The sequence below is a fragment of the Panthera leo genome, chromosome B4 (genome assembly GCF_018350215.1).
Source record: "Panthera leo isolate Ple1 chromosome B4, P.leo_Ple1_pat1.1, whole genome shotgun sequence".
In the NCBI taxonomy this organism is placed as follows: Eukaryota; Metazoa; Chordata; class Mammalia; order Carnivora; family Felidae; genus Panthera; species Panthera leo.
The window spans coordinates 127,511,908-127,533,170 of NC_056685.1; the positions used below are offsets into that span (position 1 = coordinate 127,511,908).

Here is a 21,263-nt window from a genome sequence, read left to right on the forward strand (position 1 = left end):
GGCTATTTTCAGGGGAATGTCTACCGCACAAGACAATTCTAGGAATTAATGAAGATAGTGCATAGTAAAGTGTCTGGTCTGATGCCTGGTGAATGCAGCTGAACTTGATAAATGTGGACAAATCTAAATGACTGGAAAACAGTTACTCAGCTAGGCTGTGGTCCGGAGGAGATATAAAAACACAACCAACTCCTAATGCATTTCGGTTCACCAGGCCCTTGTAGCTACACTACCACAACAGAGCCTCACAATGGGCTCTGGGTGGGCTTATTCATTCTCCGTTCCCAGAAACAAACCCAAGGCTCAGAGAGCTTGAGTAGCTTTCCAAAAGGAACCATGTTGGAAAGCAATAAAGTTATCTCTTGAAGACAGATTTTCAACTCAAACAGCCTATGCTTCCCCCCCACCCCCGAGGATTTTTAAAGTAAAACACAGTTAGGAAGCTGGTCTATGAAGTAAAATCATCTCTTTTTCTAAAATGATATGAAAAGGTAACTTTTTCCAGATACTGGAGAAACAGGAGAAAAAGTGCTAGGTGGCTGCACTGTATTTAGGGAAGAGCGAAAATCTCAGGTTTTTTTTTCTGACCTGAGAGGGCTTTGAAGACCTTAACAAACATCACATAACCACCAGTTTAAAAGCAGAGGACGGGTTCCATTCCCCCATAGGACAAGTGACAGAAAATCCAAGGGAGCACAAACTAAGATTTACTGAGCACTTGTTTTGTGAGAGACACCGGGCTAGGCTTTTGAACTAGTTACCTTGTTAATCCCCCCATACTAGGTACTATGATCCTATTTTACAGGGGAAAGAATTAATTAAGTTTCAGGGAGGTGAACTAACTTGGCCAAGCCTACATGGGCACTTAGTGGTTGAATCACGATTCCAACATGGATCTGCCAGAGTTTGCCAAGACAAAGCAGAAGTCTCAACGCGGGGCTTTGTTGGAGATACCCCTTTTGGAGGCCTGCTTTCCGTTAGGATTTAGGGCAGCGGGCTCCCTCCCAGCAGAGTCCTCAATTTCCACGAGAATCTAAGTGCTTCATGACTCATCCACTGATGTGTGGTACAATTCCTAGTCTTAAAATAACAAATCCCCATCATGAAAGCCAATGCATTCTGATGTCGCATAAATCCTTTTATAATGATCACTCGGTGTCACTGGCTTATTTAAATGGACACATCACTTCTAACAGGGTTTTCCTCATCTGCTCTGCCCTTTAAGCAGCAGCAAGTGGGAAAGTAACTCACTGCCTTGGCATATCAAGGAGGAGCTGGAGGTGGTTTAGAGACTTGTATGTCTCCCGACCTCACACTGAGGCAAACTGGGAGAGGCAGGACGGGATGTGTCATTTTTGTCCTAATAAATTCCCCAGTGTGCCACATTCTTCTCCTCCCTGCAAACCCAGATTGATGACCTGTGGTTTTTGTTTGACACAGATAACCACGACCCTGATGCTGTGTCCTCAAAACCACTGCAGTATATATCTCTGTGTGACACTGTCTATTATTCTGTGTTGTGGAAGACAGATACCAGGGTTTACCTGAAATCTCCCTTATCCCACCCAACAGACATGGGTGTCTCGGGCTTCCTGAAAGCCTGGAGTGAATGTACTGGAATTCAGGATTTTACAAAATATCAACATCAGATGATAATTCATTTACCAAAGGAAAGAATGGGGCAGGGTGGGAGGAAGGCATATGATTGGCCCCACAGTGGGTTCCTAAAGGGTCTAGCCTCAAATACACTGGGAAAGCGCTCTGGGAAGGTTTGCTTGGAGAAGAAACAGAGTGCCACATTTCAGAGCAGACTCTTCTGCTCCAGAAACATCCTGGAGGCTTATGAGGCAAAATTCTAGGCTCGTCTCCAGATGGTTGAAAGACAAGAGTCCAGAATTCCACAATGTATAGTATTCTTGATCTTGAAGCCAGTGAAGTTCAACCTAGGAAGATCAATAGTCAACAAGGCAGCCTCCTTAATGCTCAGACTAGAGCCTCAACCCCTCTCAGTGTGAGTTTCCTGGGTATAAAATAGAGATAAGAATAATGCCTGCCTGGTGGGGTTACTGTAAGGATTGAATCAGAGTAACTTCTAGAAAGCACCCGGTACATACTCAGCTGGTATGCCGAGACCAGAGATGTTGCCTTAGCCATTATGAAAATACTTCTACACCAGCTGAGGGAGAGCTGGTGCTCAGAGCCCTTCTGCCTCCCTCCCCCAGCCTGGCCCCTCCCAGGGATTCCTCAGACATCCTCACCATCCAGCAACTCAAGGGTTAATGCCCAGCGCAGCAGGGGAGCCTCCAGGAGGTGCGTGAAAGGCCTGTTAAAATTCCTTAGCTGCAACCTGCAAAGAAGGCTGTAATGCCTGGAAGGTATCACAGGAAAAAATTCCATAGAGGGAGGCATGCCTGGATGTTCTGCCAAATGTCAGCTAAGGACGGCCCCCGACCCCCATCTCAAAGGACAGCCTTACAGGACTCCCTAACTGGCACCTCTGGACATGGACTCTGACACTTCCTTTCCTTGTCTTCCGCCAGCTTTGACACCATCTCTGAACTCTCACCTCTGGAAGCTTGACTGTCATCCATTTTTCTTTGGCCTCTGGGGCCCCTGCATTTGCACCTGACCCTCAGCTCTCAGAGTTGACTTTTAGCCCCCAGGACCTTTTAGGTGGCGCCATCCCCTGACACCCGCCCCACCCCAGTCCAGCTGGTCTCAGATGCCAGGTCCCAGTCCTTCTGGGCCTCACCAAACCTACTGCCCCCTGAGCTCCAAGTTTTGATCTTGACACAGACCACACATCTACATCCTTCAAGAGCAAGGTTCCAAAGGGGTGGCAATAGAAGATAAAGGAGAAAGGGCAGAAGGATCCAGAAGCACTGCAACAATAGACATTGGCAGTCCTGAGCTTAAGGAGAGGGATGTCGCTCTAGTCTCTTATTGATACACTCTGTGAGGTCATGGGAGTTATCTGGCCTACCTGGCACGGGGTCTAGGGTCTAGTCCACACCAGGCACTCTATACATAGCTGTTGAACACAGAATGAATGAATGAAGATACCATTAGCCAATGAACTATTAGCAGAAATTATGTCACTTCTGACCAGAAACTTTCAGAATTAATAGGACATCTGCTACTTTCCTCCCTATACCGGGAAGGATGAATCCAGATGAATCCGGAATGCCTACGGTGAGCAAGATCCAGCAGGCCTCACACGGACATGGAACTGGAGGAAAGTAAATTTTTGTTGTGGTAAGAAGCTGAATGTCGGGTTCTTTGTCACTGTGGAACGATCTTTGTATCAATGGAGCCAAGGGACCTAGAGGTCATACTTCTAAAAAAGCCCAATGGGATCTAGATCTGAAGGTGAGTCAGGAGGGAGGCTTTTTGCTGAGGTTGCAACTGACAGCCAAAGTCTGACAGCTGAGCTGACTATAGTTGTGGCTCTAAGAAAGAACCGAAGGTCAGCTGTGTAGGTACCATCCACTGCAGAATTCAGGCAACCAAGTGGTCTCCTCCTATCCTTTGCCCGCCTCCTCCCTCAGAGGAAGGCACACTGAACCCTCACGTCACCTTCTGAAACCCCCACCATGTACCACCCTCACGATTTACCTGTGTTGTAGCCCCTTCCAAGGGCAGGCCAAGGACGGTGATTTTTCCACAGGTTTCCAAGGTACCAGTCACTCTGGTTCTCTACCAAGCCCAGGACCTGCTGACCTGTAAAGTACAGAGAAAGCAAAGGTCTTAAAAGAAGCCAAGCCACACGGAACAGTAAGTACTGAATAGGAGATATAGTAATGGCAAATCTTATTGTAGTTTTTATTAAGTGTCAGGCCCTGATCTAAGTGCTTAACTTGTATTAGTGTATTTAATTTTCAAACTTTGGCAGCCCTGCCATTTTTTTTAAGTTTATTTAGTCATTTTGAGAGAGAGAGAGAGAGAGAGAGAGAGAGTGAGCGAGCATGCATGCATGGGTGAGGGGCAGAGAGAGAGAGGGGGAGAGAGAGAGTGAGCGAGCATGCGTGCATGGGGGAGGGGCAGAGAGAGAGAGAGAGCGGGCGAGCATGTGTGCATGGGGGAGGAGCAGAGAGAGAGGGAGAGAGAGAATCCCAAGCAGGATCTGAGCTATCAGCACAGAGCCTGACTTGGGGCTTGATCTCACAAACCACAAGATGATGACCTAAGCCAAAATCAAGAGTCGGATGCTTAAACGACTAAGCCACCCAGGTACCCCTTGCCCCGCCATTTTTATTACCCCCATTTTATAGAGAAGAAACTAAGGAGCAGATAATTAACTTGCCCAAGGTCACCCAGTTACTCTGTGATAATACCGGAATCCCAAACCAACCAACCAACCAACCAACCAACCAACCAGCTGACCATCCAGCTGACCAGCTGACCATCCATCCCTTAACTCATGCAACACATATTTATGGACACACCTCAAGTGTTCCAGCTCTACTATTCCCCACTGTACATGAGTTCACTGGCTGTCTGGGCATCAGCTGAGATCATCTGCCCCCATTGGAGGGAAGAAATGCCCCTTGGTGAAGGAGATGGAAGCCCATAGAGAAGAGCCCCCTTTTGGCCACCTCCCCACAGTGTTTTCACCCTCACGTCCATTTCATCATGAGTCCCCAAGCCACTGTGTCATGTCAGTGCAGGAGTGTTTTCTAGAGGAGCAATTGCTTCTCTGTCCCCAGCACTCAGCTCTGACGTTGGCCTGTGTCTGCTGTACTGGGACCAACAGCACGGCTGAGCCAGGCCTCTTAGACTAGTTTCTCAGCACCTTAGGGGAGTCAGTCACTTCTCTTGATTTCTTAGAACATAATGTTCCTGGCAGTCCAGGCCTTCTATGGAGGGCAAGCAAGGCATCAGACCCACCCATCTTCCACGAGACAAGTCCATCATCTACTTGCAGAAGGTATTCATTCCCTTGGATTTAACCGTCAACTATTTACACACCAGGAAACTGAAGTTCACCAGGATCATGATGTGCACAGGTAGTGGTGGAGCCAGCACATAATTTAATACTTGTGCGACACGCACACTCCTTCCACCGTCTCAATTCCATCTCGTTTGCCTTTACAACAAGCATTTGTGGGAAGAATGAAAAACCCTTGTTATGGAAAAAGAAACTGACGCTTGGATATTTTAAATAGCTTGCTAAGGGTAACATGACTAATAATCATGGTCTTCCAGAGCTAAGTGATGCCTTCTGGGGCTAAAATCTTGATATTATTGGCCAATCTGAGAAATAAAGACCTTTCTGACCAAATGAAAGCCTGGCAGCATGTTAAGAAAAACACGACATTTCTCCCGGAACAGCATGCTGCATGATATAGAACCTCCCTGGTGTGATGGCAGCTCCCTGAAATGATGGTGTGTGGGCTCGGCGTAATTTATTTGATCAATTTATCGAGCTCCTATCTAAATCATCACCCCGGCACAAATACATAAATTAGAGGCATGGGAAAAATACTACCACCCACTTTGTCATTGTATATGATCACATCCCAAACTTGTAGAATCCCTCAGAAAAACACATCAACAATTCAAGAAGTGGAAAAGCCAATCAATTCTACATGCAACGAGCTTGGGATGTTTGTGCAAAACAATGAGATCTGAAAAGCAGGTTGTCCTCAGCTGAGAAAGATGTGTGCCGCATCCCGATGCTGTGACCTCCTTACAGAGTCCACGTGATAACCTCTCACAGAGGTTGGGGTGCAGGGGGCCTACAGAGTCCTTGAGGGATCCGGTTCATAATTACTAATGACCCCGGGTTCAGTATAATGAACACGGTGTCTGTCACATGCTCAAAAATGACAACAGGGGAATGATCGTTCACTGACTTTTAGGGTAGCCACCTAAGTTCAGATATGCTCATCTTCAGCACCTTCAAAGTCCAAATCACATACTCTGGCATTCCATGAACTGTGTTCTGCCTCAATCTACTTCTTCAGAAGCTTTCTCTCCTTTTTTTTAAGTTTATTTATTTTGAAAGAGAGAGTACATGTGCGTGTGAGTGAGCAAGAAGGGTCAGAGAATCTGTGCTGTCAGTGCAGAGCCCGATGCGGGGCTCGATCTCATGAACCATGAGATCGTGACCTGAGCTGAAATCAAGAGTTGGCTGCTTAACCAACTGAGCCACCCAAGCACCCCAGAAGTTTTCTCTATTTAACCACACTTCATTCCTGACAAATAAAAATGTACAGTTTTATTGTTTACATTCTCACCTCTGGCTATTGCTCATTTGGCTCGTTTGACGGGAACTGCACTGACCCCCAGACAACCCCTGCCCGTCAACCCTTCCCGTTCATCTAGCATGAAGCCACCTATGAACACCTCTAAGTCTGAATGGTCACTCTACCTTCGCTCCCATGAGATGGGAGACAGCTCTATTTAGCACTTCCTCCTGGCATGTTTTGCATAACCGACTTACGCCCTGTAAAGGACAGCGTGGGTGATACGCAGGTACACCCACACCTCATTTGTAAATATCCACCTACATTAGTCCGAGGGCAAGGACTGGGTGGTATCCAACACACTAACAGGTGCTAATAAATATGCTAAATCAATGACGTCTGGTGGATAAACCTCTCCCGACTGGAAGACCCGCAATGTTAGTGTATTAGTACCCCCACACTTCTGAAGCTGCAAAGCATTTTGCCCTCCCCCTACTCACCAACACATTCTCTGGCAAATCTGGCATCTTCCTCACCTGCATGGAAAACTGCAAAGGTGGGGTGGCACCACCTGAAAGCATGTTTATGTTAGTTGCTCTGCCCAAGGCTCGAACCCAAGGTCTTGATCTCCAGAGAAGGAGTGACATACATGATTAACCTAAGTTAATGTTATCCAAACTCCCCTCTCAATTTGCACCTGGGCTGCATTTCTCATGATGGTTGCATACGACTCCTTTACACATGCCAGCCCTCTTTAAGGTTAAAAAATCCTTAATTAGGAACACGATAGCTATAATTTTAACATCTGCTGGTTGACAAAATGCAAAGTAATAAATAGCTACTAAGATTTCATTTTGCTTTTTCAGATGGATTCATTAGCTGCTCTGTCAGGGATTAAAAGGGTAGCTGGGTTGGGGAGCCTGGGTGGCTCAGTGGGTTAAGTGTCCAACTTCAGCTCAGGTCATGATCTCACAGTTTGGAAGTTCAAGCCCCACGTCAGGCTCTGCGCTCACAGCCTGGAGCCTGGAGCCTGCTTCAGATTCTCCTCCTCTTTCTGCCCCTCCCCAGCTCGCACTCTGTCTCTGTCTCTCTCTCAAAAATAAAATAGAACAATGAGGTGACTGGGTGGCTCAGTCGGTTAAGTGGCTGACGTCAGCTCAGGTCATGATCTCATGGTTCATGGGTTCAAGCTCCACGTTGGGCTGTGTGTTGACGGCTTGGAACCTGGAGCCTGCTTCAGATTCTCTGTCTCCCTCTCTCTCTGCCCCTCCCCTGCTTACATGCTCTCTCTCTCTCTCAAAAATAAATAAACATTAAAAAAATAATAAAACATCTTAAAAAATTAAAAAGAAAAAAAGGGCAGCTGGGCTTTGCAAATGGGCTTGTGAGTACCTTGGACTGTCTGATGTGTCCTATCCTGCAGAGGTCTGTTGTCCATCCACAGGGAACCATGCAGCAGGGTAGCTAGAGGTAAAGAGTGGAAACCTCAGGTCCCACTGCCTGATCCCAATTCCTGGCCCTGCCCCTGCCCCTTTCCAGCTGTGTAGCCTTGAGAAAATTACTTGACCTCTCTTGGCCTCAGTCTCTAACCATTAGGGCTGTTGTGTCTACACATGTCTGAATGACTTCATGTGTGTTAAGGGTTAAGCATAGGGCCTGAAACCTATTAAGCACTCTGTAAGTCATAACTATTTTCACAGATCATCCAAGCTCCCCTGGAAGCTTCTGGAAGAGAGCAAGCCCATCCACAAGCTTTTCTTTGAAGGTCAATCTAGCACAACAGTTAGGTCTTTCTAGGACTTTATCTAACTGTGGTCTGAGAACTGAGTGCTTCTGAGGTTCTTATTAACTGCAGGTTCCTGGGCGTCAACCTAGACATTAATTTTGACCCAGAGGCAGCTTCCCCCTGCCTCTCTGGTTTCTAGAAGGAGGAATTTCCTGGCTGTTAGCCCCAACCTTTTGTTTCCTCTTTGTACACAGGAGGACTTACCTGGCTGGTGAGCTTCAGAGAAACAAGCCTACATTGCTTAACCCCTCCTCCATCCCTTCTCTGACAGAGGGTCACCTTAACCCTGTCCTTTCCTGGGGCAGACCCCTTTCCACGAGGCCACGGTTGCCCCACGCTTCTTGGGACGGGGTCGGGGGGCGCAATTCCAACTCAGAGTGTTGATATGACAAACATCCATAGTAAGCCCTCCAATTTAACTTGCACTAAAAAAGGTGACATTTTGCTCTCTTTTACCCTTAAATTGGCTCAGTGTCTGGGAAGGTGGGGTTCACGTCATCTATTAATTCTCTCATGCCTCAATTCTAAATAAGAATTCTGGTCACTGGGTCTGGTCATCTGCATTTAAAAAAAAACCAGGTAATTGGAAAGGACATTAACGTTTGAGAATTAGTGATCCAGGTCTGGAAACTCTGTCCCTGACAGTCGAAGGCGAGGGTCGAAGACGAGGTTCACCAGTTGGGTCCCCAGCACACGATAAACTCTTATGGCATCTAAATCTAGCCGACAAACCAACAGAACTCAGTGGCAGCCTCCAGTGGTAGGCTTCTTGAGGACAGTGAAGGGATGAAGAAAGCGAACATCAGAGCCAGACCGCCCACATCCAATCCTGGCTCTTCCACTTATTAGCTGTGCAACCTTGAACAAGTTACTCAATCTCTTGGTGCCCATTTCTTCATTCATTTATAAAGTGAATACGTAGGACATCCCTTAGAATTAATTTTTTTTTCTCTAGGCACTATTTTGTGTTCTTTGCTTATTCAAATGTTACCACTAACAATGCCTGGAAAAATAGTAAAATGTTCAGTAAATATCTGCTCTTATCATTACACCCAGAATTCCCTGGCCCCACCTTCTGTCCCATCCACCTGGATTCAGGCATCAGCAGTCTCGGCCTTCTCCCCCGATCCTTCCTTAGCTGACACGGTCCTTACTCTGCCTAGACTTTGGTTCTGTTTAATATCGACTGAGGGTTTGCTCTGTGTCAGATACCACACAAAAACTAAAGAATCAAAGACAAATAAAACACGGTCCTTGCCCTAGAGGCAGCTAGAAGAGGAGGCAGACAAACAATTATGAAACAGCATGGTACCCACAGTGACAGAAACACTGATAAGTTAGAGGAATGGAGGGCAGGGAATAATTGATTCTGTGGGGGAGGGTGGGTGATGCTGGCTTGGGGTCTCCCCGGGGTCGTCTACTGCATCCTAACCTGCACTGTGGGCTACACCTGCTGGTCCACATAGACCTCCAAACCCCCAAGCTTCCCCACAAGCTTTTCTGATAACAGTGCTATCTCACAACACCGTTCTCAGCAGAGACGGTGCATAAGACAGGCCATCCTTTATAGCTTTGCCAATCCCAGCTCATCAGCCAGATGGCATCTGGTCTCCAGAGGTCAAAGTCTAAAGCCTTAACCTGGATGATGCGAACACACATGAGACCTGCCATCCCATTAAGAGGTAAAGTCCCAGGGGACTCCTCTTGGGGGGCGGTGCAGGGGGCTGGGGGGAACACGGCCGCTGGCGTGCTGCCTCGCTCAGCATCCCGCACTGTCTCGTCTTCTTAGGAGTTATTATAATAAACCACCGTGACTAACAGAAAAGGCTTTGTCATTGTTTTCCATGCGGCCCTGTGGTTATGATTAAGTGCACTGTTCCCCGTCTTCTTACTCCAGGCACAAGTTAACTTATGAAAATGAAGCTGTCTTCTTTGCTTATTCATACATCACCACTAACAGCCAGACAAGAGCGAACAAGCTTGCTATTCTGCTGGGGCCCTGGTGTCGGTGTCACCAGCCAGCAGACGGATGGCTCCAGGCTGGGAACTCCCCTCGCTCCCTCCTTCCGCAGCTTTTGGCTCAAGGCAGAGAGCTCCGTTCAGGAGGTGAAGCCCCAGAAGCAGGGGGATGGTGATGCTTCCACGTGGCACATGGGGGCATGGACAGGGCATGCTGGGCATTCGCCCACCAGGTGGCCGGGAGGGAGGCAGACAGCATGGTGAATTAGACAAACGGTTTGTGACCCAGAGGAAGAGGGAGTCTAGCCCTGATTCTGTATGGTTTGGCCACGGTCTTACTTTTCTGAGCCTCTATTTCCTCACTGTAAAAGGGCAAGGACAGAATCTACCTCCCGCCTCCAAGAAGGGATGTGCAGTCAAGTGACACAGGCAAAGAGCCCTGCTCCTGGCGGATGCCTGCCTAAGGCACTGCCCTTCCTCTCCACGGTGATGGTCACTGTGCATATGGCGTCTGAGTCTTCCTATCAAGTGCTCACACCAGCTGCACACACTAGACTCTGCGAAATCTGGCCCTACTGCCCGCACCCTGTCCTGCTGGCCCTGCCGTGCCTTTCTGAAGCTATCAGCTGCACCAGTCTCTTGGCTGTTTTCTTCCCTCTGAACATTCTTTCCCTGCCTCCCCTTCGATGCTGGTGCTCCCCAACTCCCATCCTTGCCCCCCGCCCCACTTCTTCTTGTTCTACATTTTATCCCTAGATGACAGGATCTGCTCCAGTGGCCTCAAGTACCACTGACAGGAAGTTAGTCACCTATCTCCATCCCAGTTCAGACCACTTTCCAAAGCATCTTCTCTTAATTCCTTGCTCTTCACATCGTTGCCATAACCAAATCCCACAGATTTTATCTGCTATTTTTCAAACCTGTCCCCTCGCCTGCTCTGTCACCCCCTTATCACATTTTCTTCCCAGATTACTTGGCAGATCGCACTTGATCACCTTCTCTGAGGGGAGCTGTGCCATTCCATTCTGCCTATGTAAAAATATTTGGAAGGTGCAAATTTGATAATTTTGCTTCCTTGATTAAAAGCTTAGTGCTCCTGGGGGCCCAGTATAGCACGGATGGGTAGATGAAAATCTATCACGGACCACCCTAGCCCATCTGGAACTGGTAAACTCTTTCTAGCTGAATGGGATGGAAATGGATGCTTACAGGTTAACCTCGCCAGGTAAACGCCAGGAACAGAGTTCTAACGCGGATTGCAGATGCTCCCAGGGCTGCCTCCTTTCCCCCGCCCCCAGGAAAGCTCCTGGATGCACAGAGAAAGTCCACCCATCACCGCTGCATATCAAAACTGCTCTGCTTGCACCAGCAGGTGAATATTAAAATGTGATAGCTAGGGGCTGTCCGTAGCATCAGCAGAGAAAGCAACAATGACTTTTCAACCTCATATTTATTCTAATAAGCTATTTTAAAATAGAAAAGTCTTTAATAGTACCATTCAATAATGCATGTCTGAGCACAGGACGGCTGTAATAAGGAAAACGTATAGTATCACATTACCGTTTACTACACATCCTGAGAGGACTGTTCCTCGCCCTGGATGCCCTCTGCTAGTGGGTGTGGAATAATAAAGCATCCCCTGAGAAGATGCAACACAAAAGGTATTTAAAACAACCCTGGATGGGTTGAAAAGGACTGTTTCGGGAAGCTGCACATTTCCCTACATCCTACATCCTCAGTATAACTCCGCCTGAAGTCACTCTGGGATCACCGAAAAGTCCCAGGCACAGCAGAGATCTGAGTACTTACTCCGGAACTGCCTGCTTTTACAGGTGGAGCCCAGAGAAAGGGAGTGAGGTGCTTGGGAACATACCATCCAATGCTGGGGCTCAAGTGCTGACTCCATGCTGGCTGTGCTTTCTATGCGCAAGCTTCTCCAACCTGGCTGCCTCTCCTTTCTTTGAACGTGAATATAATTCTCACCTTGTTCAAATTCTACTTGAATGGTAATCCTGGGTCAATTCGTACTCCCTCAGTCTCCTCCTCTGTATAACGGTAAAGGGATCTACTTCATGGGGTTCCCTGAGACTCTTGGTTAGGTTTATGTACCACAGGCTCATACTGTGCATCCTTGCGTTGGAATGCACGTGCCCTAGTTAAAAAAAGGTCTTCTCTCCAATCATTTTCTTGCCTTGGGGGTGCTTCTCTAGTTTATTCATTCCAGTCAACCTCGATTTCATTTGGAGATAAAGACCCCATTCTTGCTGACCTTGATAGCTGAGGGATAATCCCCTCTAAGAGGAATTAGAATCCGTGTCCCTCTAGAAGGCAGAATTAGGCTGAATGAGTGAAGACCGAAGGAAGATAGATTTTGCTTCTTATATGCAAGGCTGTAAGTTCCCTTAGAGTTCGCCAAAATGGAAACAGGCTGCCTTTCTAGGGAGCAGCTTTTAAATACTGGCGTAGTTCTGGAAAAGGCTGCATGATTCAGCCCTCAGCCAGCAGGTATTCACCAAGATCCTACTGTGCACAGGGCTCTGTGCCAACTGCCGGAGACACAACAGCGAAGAAGAAAACAGGCCCAGTCCCCGCCTGTCAGATTTTATGATCTCTACGCAACGCTTCTCAAATGGTTTAGCTACCTTCCGCCAGGCCCCACCCCTAACCTCACTGAAGCAGATTCTCCTGGGATGAAGCCTGGGGGTTTCTCTGCAAAGACAGCCCCCTTAATTCTCATGCATGGCAGATTTGGGGGCCTTTGGAGTGGGAGGGCACCCAGGGATTTCTGTACTAGATTTGATGACCTCAAATCTCCCTTCCAACTTGATTATAAGATCTCTTCATTAGGCGGTGTTCAGATTACTCTGTTGCACTGTGTTTCCACACCTACATTTGTGGTTAGGAACAACCTGCAGGGCCTCTCCCTCACACTGTGGGTAAGGCTCCAAAGGACAGGAAAGAATGGGTAGAAAGGCTGGCCAAGGCGTATTTGACCTGCACACCTGTCCCTGCCTGCACCGCCACCAGAGGCTGTGGGTAGGGGTCCTGAATATGGCAGAGTCCTCTGTGGTTCATCTAAGTGTTAATTCCAGAGCACTGAGCTGAGAGCACTTCCTATCCCAGGGGCATCTGTGGAGAACAGAAAAGGACAGCCTGAGGTTCAGAAAAGAGTCTGCAATCCAATAAAGGTCCAGGTAACGATTCCATCTGCCAAGATGCAAGAGTAAGTCCCCACCCACCTCCTTAGGTCAGTCCCAAGTGGGCCCACATTAACTTAACTTACAGTTTAAAAAATCCTGCTCAATCTCAAATAATGATTCTGTCTTCTTCCTTCCTTGATCTTTGGTCTTTGGAAATGGGAAAAACTAAAAAGGAACACAGGGCCAGCCGCTGGGCAATCTTCCAAGGCTGCTTTTATCACACCAACTCCCAGGACGCTTGACTGCTGTCACCTCTCAGACGAGGTCTCCCCCAGGGGAGCAGAGCTGGCCTGGATCCAGCTACAACTTCCATCCGTGGACTCCTTGGATCTTTTTTTAAAAACACAATTTGTTTGGGGGCGCCTGGGTGGCTCAGTCGGTTAAGTGTCCGACTCTTGATCTCGGCTCAGGTCACGATCTCACGGTTTGTGAGTTTGAGCCCTGTGTCAGGATCTGTGCTGGGAGCAAGGAGCCTGCTTGGGATTTTGTCTCTCTGTCTCTGTCTCTCTCTGCCCCTTCTCCACTTGCATGCTCTCTCTCTTTCAATAAATAAATAAACTTTAAAAAAAACACCCACAATTTGTTAGCAACTTTCAGATACCTGGCTCACAGATACTCCTGTAACTCACTGTTGATAGCACCTAGGAGAAACAATCTCACTTTTCCTACTACGATTGAAGAAAAAGCACTTACTTGTGGGAGTCTCAGACCACCAGAAAAGTTCTGGCTTTTCCAATTATAGCTGACCCTTGAACAACATGGGTTTGAACTGTGCAGGCCCATTTACACATGGAGTTTTTTGGTTAAATCTGGTACAGGGCTGTAAATTCACTGCTCTTCTGATTTTCTTAACATTTCCTTTTCTCTTGGTTGCTTGTAAGAATACAGGATATAATACGGATAACGTACAAAATATCTGCCAATCAGTTATTCACATGACTGGTAAGGCCTCCAGGCAGTAAGTAGGTAAGTTTGGGGGGAGTCGGAAGCTAAATGCAGATATTCTGACCGCGTGAGGGGCAGGGGTTCGGTGCCCCCATTCCTGAAATTGTTCAAAGGTCAATTGTATTAATTGTGCAACCTGGGCCAATACTGCTTGATTCCTGAGCTTTAGTTTTCATTTCTTTAAAATGGATGATGGTAAAATTCATTCTATTTCCATCATACAGTTATTTTAAGAGTAAAATAAAATGTTGTAAACCAGAAACTACTGCTCAACTTTAAGTATTACCATTATTAGCCAACATTTTTGTGTCTTTTGTAGCTAGTACTTAATTTTTTTCCCATATAGTTTTTTTCTTTTTTTTTGAGAGAGAGAGAGAGAGAGAGGGAGGAAGAGAGAGGTAGCACGTGTGAGGGGGGAGGAACAGAGAGAGGGAGAAAAAGAATCCTAAGCAGCCTTCACAGTCAGTGCAGAGCCCTACACAGGGCTCGATCCCATGAGTCTGGGATCATGACCTGAGCCGGAATCAAGCATTGGAGTCTCAACTGACTGAGCCACCTAGGTGCCCCAGAGCATCTTTTGTTCTAATGAGGTGACTCTTGGTGGGCTTCTAGAGAGCTACATTGGGTGGGGGAGGCTGGCTGCCAGAAAGACAAAGCCTTGATTGGAAGCTTGGGATTTTCACCCACTGCCCAACCTCCAGAGAAGGGAGAGGGACTGGAGACAGTTCATCACAAATGGCCAGTGATTTAATCAACCATGCCTACCTACCTGACGAAACCTCCGTGAAGACCCTAAGTAACGGGATTAGAGAGCTTGCGGACTGGTGAACACGTCAGGGTGCCTGAGGGGAGTGCACTCAGAAAGGCCACGACCCCTCTACCGCACCCTCCCCCTTCAACCTCGTCCTTAGGCACCTCATCCATGTGGCTGTTCCTGAGTTGCATTCTTTAGAATCAACCACTAACAGTAAGTACAGTGGGTTCCTGAGTTCTGTGTTCTAGCAAATAGCAAACCGATGTGAGAAGGGGGTTGAGGGAGGGTCTGACTTTGTAGCCAAGTCAAATGGAAATGTGGGTAACCTGGGGGCCCGATGCTCATGTCTGGTGTCCGAGGGACAGGCAGTCCTGTGGGACAGAGCCCATAAGCCTGTGGGGTTGGATGCCAATTCCAGGTAGTTGTATCAGAACTGAATTGTAGGATGCCTACTTGGTGCCCCCAGGGGGCTGGAGCACTGGTTGGTGTCAGGAGGAAAATCCACCCCTCTAGGGACTGATAGCCAATGCGGTAAATGTGCAGGGCCTCATGGTGAAGGAGTAAGGAGCTTCTCCGTGCAGGATAGGCAGGGACACAGCTGAAGAGTCTGAGGCAGGCAGGACTATCTGCTCACACAACATCGGGCACCATGTGCAAAGAAGACAACATGAACCGTGCCCTGTGGTGTGGTGTGGCACTGAGGGGAACTGTACAGCCTCATTTATGGCCATTAAATGCCCGTGTGATCAGAGTTTGGATTTGAAAAGAACGTTGTTGCTGCTGTGTGGGGTAGGACGAGTGGATGCTTGGAAGGGTTAGCAACCAAAGGTCTTATTTTTTTTTTTTTTTCCTTCTATTAGAAACAGCCCATTGGAGATCCACATGCCTGGAGATGCGTGGAGATGTAAGGGCTGCAGACGTGCATCATGGTCAGTAAACACCTTCTGAGGGATCTGGGTGCAGATGGCATGCTTGGGCTGAGGGCCATCCACACCAAGAGGTGGAGGTGAGGTGCCTGCAATCCAGTAAGGGGGTGGAGCATGTAGGGAAGGGGATAGACTCTGACGCTCCCCTAACCCTGGATCTCCCAAGGCTCCACATACCCTGGAGAGCATTGAACTGCTCTCTCCTTGCCGGGGATGGTGCTGTGGTGATAACAAGTCAGCCTGTGCCTGGAGCCAATCAGCCTCCTGGAAAGAGGTGGTAAAGGCAACTTGATGGAATTATTATTGCATGTGTCTGGAGGGACGCAAAAGAGATGCTGCTGGGCATGGGGTAAGTCTCCGAGGAGGTGAGACTCACCCCCTAAAATAAGTCAAATCAGTAGAGGGAGGGGAAGGAAGGGACAGCGAGGTAAAAGGAGGAGGGGAGGGGCGCCTGGGTGGCGCAGTCGGTTGAGCGTCCGGCTTCAGCCAGGTCACGATCTCGCGGTCCGTGAGTTCGAGCCCCGCGTCGGGCTCTGGGCTGATGGCTCGGAGCCTGGAGCCTGTTTCCGATTCTGTGTCTCCCTCTCTCTGCCCCTCCCCCGTTCATGCTCTGTCTGTCTCTCTCTGTCCCAAAAAAAATAAATAAATAAATAAAAAACGTTGAAAAAAAAAATTAAAAAAAAAAAAAAAGGAGGAGGGGAGGAAAGTTGTCAGGTAGAACTCCCACACATGCTCTCTGGAGTCAGCGTGGGGAGACACGAAGCCATAATAACAAAATAACATACTCAGCCATAAAAAGAAAGACGTATTGATATGCGCTACAACTCAGGTGAACCTTGGACACATTACACCTAGTGAAAGAAGCCAGACACAAAAGATCACATACTGTACAATTCCTTTTATATGTCTAGAGTAGGCAAATTTATAAAGACAGAAAGTAGGTCAGTGGTTAACGGGCACCGTGGGAGGGGTGGTGGGGAGTGATCACTGGCTGGGTATGGGGAGCTTTTCTAGGGTGACAGGAAATGTCTTGAAAGTGGAGAGAGAGAGCAGCTGCATAACACTATAAACAGCAAAACACTACTGAAATGCACATTTAAAAACGGGCAATGTTTGAATTGGATTTCGCCAACATAAAAGCTGATGACAACGTAGCTAATGCATCGTGGAAGTAATATATGCCAATAATAGGTCTACGTGGGGCATCCCCGTGTGTCTTCACCACTGAGGCCAGAGTGCCGAGACCTCACTCAATCCCTGGAGCTTCTCTGTTTGCCAGTCATCTGCCTGCATCCCCAGTGACTTCCCTCCAGGCCACTGCTTTATTTATTTATTAAAAAAAAATTTTTTTTTTAATGTTTGTTTATTTTTGAGACAGGGAGAGTGTGAGTGGAGGAGGGGCAGAGAGAGACAGAGAGAGAGGGAGAGAGACAGAGGATCCGAAGCAGGCTCCGTGCCGACAGCAGCGAGATCTAAATGGGGCTTGAACTCTCAAACCATGAGATCATGACCTGAGCTGAAGTCGGACGCTTAATCAAGTGAGCCGTCCAGGTGCCCCGGGGCCACTCTGCTTTAAATACTGCCCACGTGTTGGTAACTTTCAATTTATATCCCCAGTCTGATTTCTACACTGAGCCCCAGAATCATAAATCCAGCCGCCATCTCACTTCTCTCCTTGGGGCATGTACCAGGCATCTTGGACTTGGTGCATCCCATATTGAGGTCTTGATCCTTCTCTGCTCCACATGTTCTCACCTGTGCTACCCACATCAGGAAAGAGCAGCTCACTCTGTCCACCTCTCTAGTTGCTTAGACAGAAAACTATGGAATCATTTCCTCAAGCTTTACTGAAATACAGTGGAATTCAATAAACTCACTGATCTGGAGTTTAACAAAACTTTGGCAAATATGTCTAGCCATGTAACCATCCTCACCATCAAGATACAGAATGGTTCCAACACCCCAGTGTTTCCTTGGGGCCCTTCTGCAATCTACTTCCCTGAACCCCAGCTCCAGGCAACTGCTGATTTTCGTTCCGTCACACTATCGTCGAGCCTTTTCTAGGACTGCACTTAACAGAATCACAATCACAGAGCACACGGTTTTTCATATTTGACTTCCTGTACTTAGCATAGTGTTTCTGAAATTTATCCAAGCCATATGCATTAATACTGCTTTTCTTTTTATTGCTGAACCGTATCCTAAAGCTTGGATATATCACAACTGGGGTAGAATCAAGAGTTCTTGTTTGGCCTAAATTAAGCCTGCGATCCAAGCTGCAGATTTGGGTATCACTGGAACACAAATGGCATTTAAGAACATGAGCTTATGGAGGGGCACCTGGGTGCTCGGTCAGTTAAACATCCAACTTTGGCTCAGGTCATGGTCTCATGGTTCGTGGGTTCAAGTCCCACATCTGGCTCTGTGCTGAGAACTCAGAGCCTGGAGCCTGATTCAGCTTCTGTCTCTGTCTCTGTCTCTGTCTCTCTCTCTCTGTGCCTCCCTGCTCACAGTCTGTCTCTCTCTCTCAAAAATAAATAAACATTTAAAAAAAAAAAAAAAAAAAAGGACACAAGCTCATGGAAAGGAGAGGCTAATGGAGAAGACCAAGGCAGAATGCTGAGCCCCATAATGCTTTGCTGTTGAACAAAGGAGAAAGAAGCCAGAAAAGGAATCTCCCCTGAATAATAGCAGAAGGGAGGGCAACCGTCTGTCACCCATCAATGGGGACTCTAAAGGTAGGGATTCTAGACGATATCGGCTCTCTCTCCATCTAAAATTTGCAACGAAGCAGTCTTGACTCCCAAACCCAGACTCACCCTCCCCCGCTTCATTACACCTGCCATCACCTTTCATTCACAAGATGCTGTCTATGGTGAGAGTTGTAACTGGCTTCCTTAGCCTTAGTGGCGAGAAACCAAGGTCTCTGTACTTCTCTCACCAGCTTCAGATTGAAGCGCCTGATATACACGCCTTGTGATACACGTCCTTCCGGGAGGGAAATCAGTTGCCACTCTTCTTTCCTCAAACAATGTGCCAAAGCAGCCCACTGGGGCAGGAAAGCTGAGCTCAAAATCACATTTCTCTCTGTTGATAACCTGAGGACAAGTGCTCACATAAGAAAACTGTGTCTCATGTTTAGAAAAGCCCCCCTACCCCTCCGCCCCGTGTCTAAGGAAACTCCTGCATCAAGGATGTGGCTTTTTTACTTAAAAAAACAAAACCAAGAAAAAAAATGAACAAACCCATTCCAGCATCATGGCATAGGATATCAAAGTGGCAAGGGCCTGGGGAATATTTTGGACCACACTTTCCATCTGAATGATAAAGAAATGGAAGCAGGTGCCCTTGTCCTTCCCCTGTGCGGTCTCCACTGCCTGCACAGAACATGAATTAAGCATCTGCTATTTTCCAGACACTGGGCTAAAAAAAGAGTAGACACTTTAGTAGGTGCCGTGATGCTTAGCATTTTATAATCTATTGTGCAAAAGTGAGTATAGATACTCCAAGATAAACAACAGAGGTGTCATATCCTATGGTGTCTAAAGAACAACCACCAGGGGTTGCCTGGGAAAGCTCTGAGGGTGTCTTGAACTGAGCCCTGGAGGGAACAATTAACATTACTTAGTCCCTGTTAGGCACTGTGCTAGAGGTTACTTAATCCCGTGACCAACCCTGCAAGGTTAGCGTTGTTCCCATTTACAGGTAAGGCTCAGAGGTAAAATGGAACTAGCCTGATTCTGCACAGGCTAATGATGGAGCTGGGATCTGAGTGTGACCTGAAGCCTAGGTGTCGTTTTTCTGGGATGAAGATGAAAAGAGACGGAAAGGGGGTTAAAAAAGTTTCCTACGGGTGCCTGGATGGCTCAGTTGGTTAAGCGTCTGACTTTGGCTCAGATCATGATCTCACAGCTCGTGGGTTCGAGCCCCGCGCTGCACTCTGTGCTGACAGCTCAGAGCCTGGAGCCTGCTTCCGATTCTCGTTTCTCTCTCTCTGCCCCTTCCCTGCCCGTGCACTGTATGTCTGTCTGTCTCTCAAAAATAAATAAACATTAAAAACATTTAAAAAAAGTTTTCTATATTGAAGAAATGTGAGAGATGGCATACGAGAGTGATCAGATTCTCAGAACTTATGCATGGAGGATTTATGAATTTTGCATAAGCCACCTGTGTTTTGGGGCATTTCACTGCATAATTAAAACTCCATCAGCAGGTACCCAAGTGCAGGAAAAGAGCTGAGTCGCATTGTCCACACAATGCACAAGTACTGGGCACTAGCTCTGACTATGGGTGACAGACCCATAGATAAGACAGGGTCCTCCCCCTCAGAAAGGCCACGGACTCATCAAGGAGACAAAGCACGTGACCAAATACATGGCCTGAAACGTGTAAGAGAGACATGCTAAACAGCAGACTTCAAAAGGGCATTAGAACAGCTTATCAATACCAGGTCCTAATGTGGTTAAAAATATTACACTTGGAACAACTTAGTAATCATCTACTCTAACCTTGTCATGGCATCACTGATGGAACCGAGTTACAGCAAGAAGAAACGGGATTCTCAAGATTACACAGCTGTGTAGAGACCAGAACCCTCGAGTCTTAACAAAACGGTGCTTCTCAGCTGTTCAGGATCAGCGTGGGAAGGAAGGTTGCTGATACCAACAGCTGGCATGGACCCTGGCTTCCTGGGGCCCTTACACACACTCTTCGTCACGCCACACCTGCAGGAGCTGAACAGCAGACACGCCACATAAACCACGGGGTTCTGCTCACAGTCTCGAAGCCTGCTCGTTGCCGTCCTCCTTGGAGAGAGTCCTCTCTTAGCAAGCCAAGGGCAACACACCTGTAATAGTCAGCTAATGGTCTTCTTTGGCATGGTATTAAGTCGCCAATAACAAAACGCAAGACCTTGCTTTTCAACAGTTTTGATATCCTTTTTGATGCAGACTATAAATGGAGGCTTGCAAGTTCAATGTAGAAAATAATTTGGTCTGGTGAAGTCACTGGGCAGTGGTGGGAGAGAGCCAGACAGGGGATGCATGTATGTGTATGTAGATAAGCACATAATTCTGAACAAGGAGCCAGCATTCTAATCTAGATCTGCTCAGCCAGCCAGCCAGCCAGCCACCCACCCATTCAATTCATCCAGCATTCATTTATTAAGTGCCGATTATGTGCCAGGCACTGTTCTGGGCTCTGAGTCGTAAACAACAACAACAAAGCCAAAAACCTTAAGGTCCTGTCTCGTTGGCACATCCGTTCCAGTGGGAGAGCCAGGCGACAGACAGATCCACAGTAAAATGCCAAGTGGGGCTAAGAGACATGGGGACAGCACAGTAGAGGAGGGGGTCCAGACTGATGGCGGCAGCGGGAATGGGAGCCTACTAGAGAAGACAGGGGGTTGGAAAAGCATAGCTGAGGTGACATTTGAGGAGAAAGAAACTCTCCCTCGGCTCAGAGCAAAAGTAAGAAGAAAGAGCGGCAGACGAATGGGGAGCCTGT

General features: G+C 47.6%; 1 protein-coding gene across 1 annotated transcript in view; it reads right to left on the minus strand.

Moving 5' to 3' along the window:
- Positions 1–21,263, minus strand: part of LARGE1 (LARGE xylosyl- and glucuronyltransferase 1) — a 539,877-nt gene that overhangs the window by 113,103 nt on the left and 405,511 nt on the right. Inside the window, exon 7 of the mRNA XM_042947656.1 lies at positions 3,616–3,720. Coding sequence (XP_042803590.1) covers positions 3,616–3,720 — 105 coding nt within the window. The remainder of the gene's footprint in view (positions 1–3,615; positions 3,721–21,263) is intronic.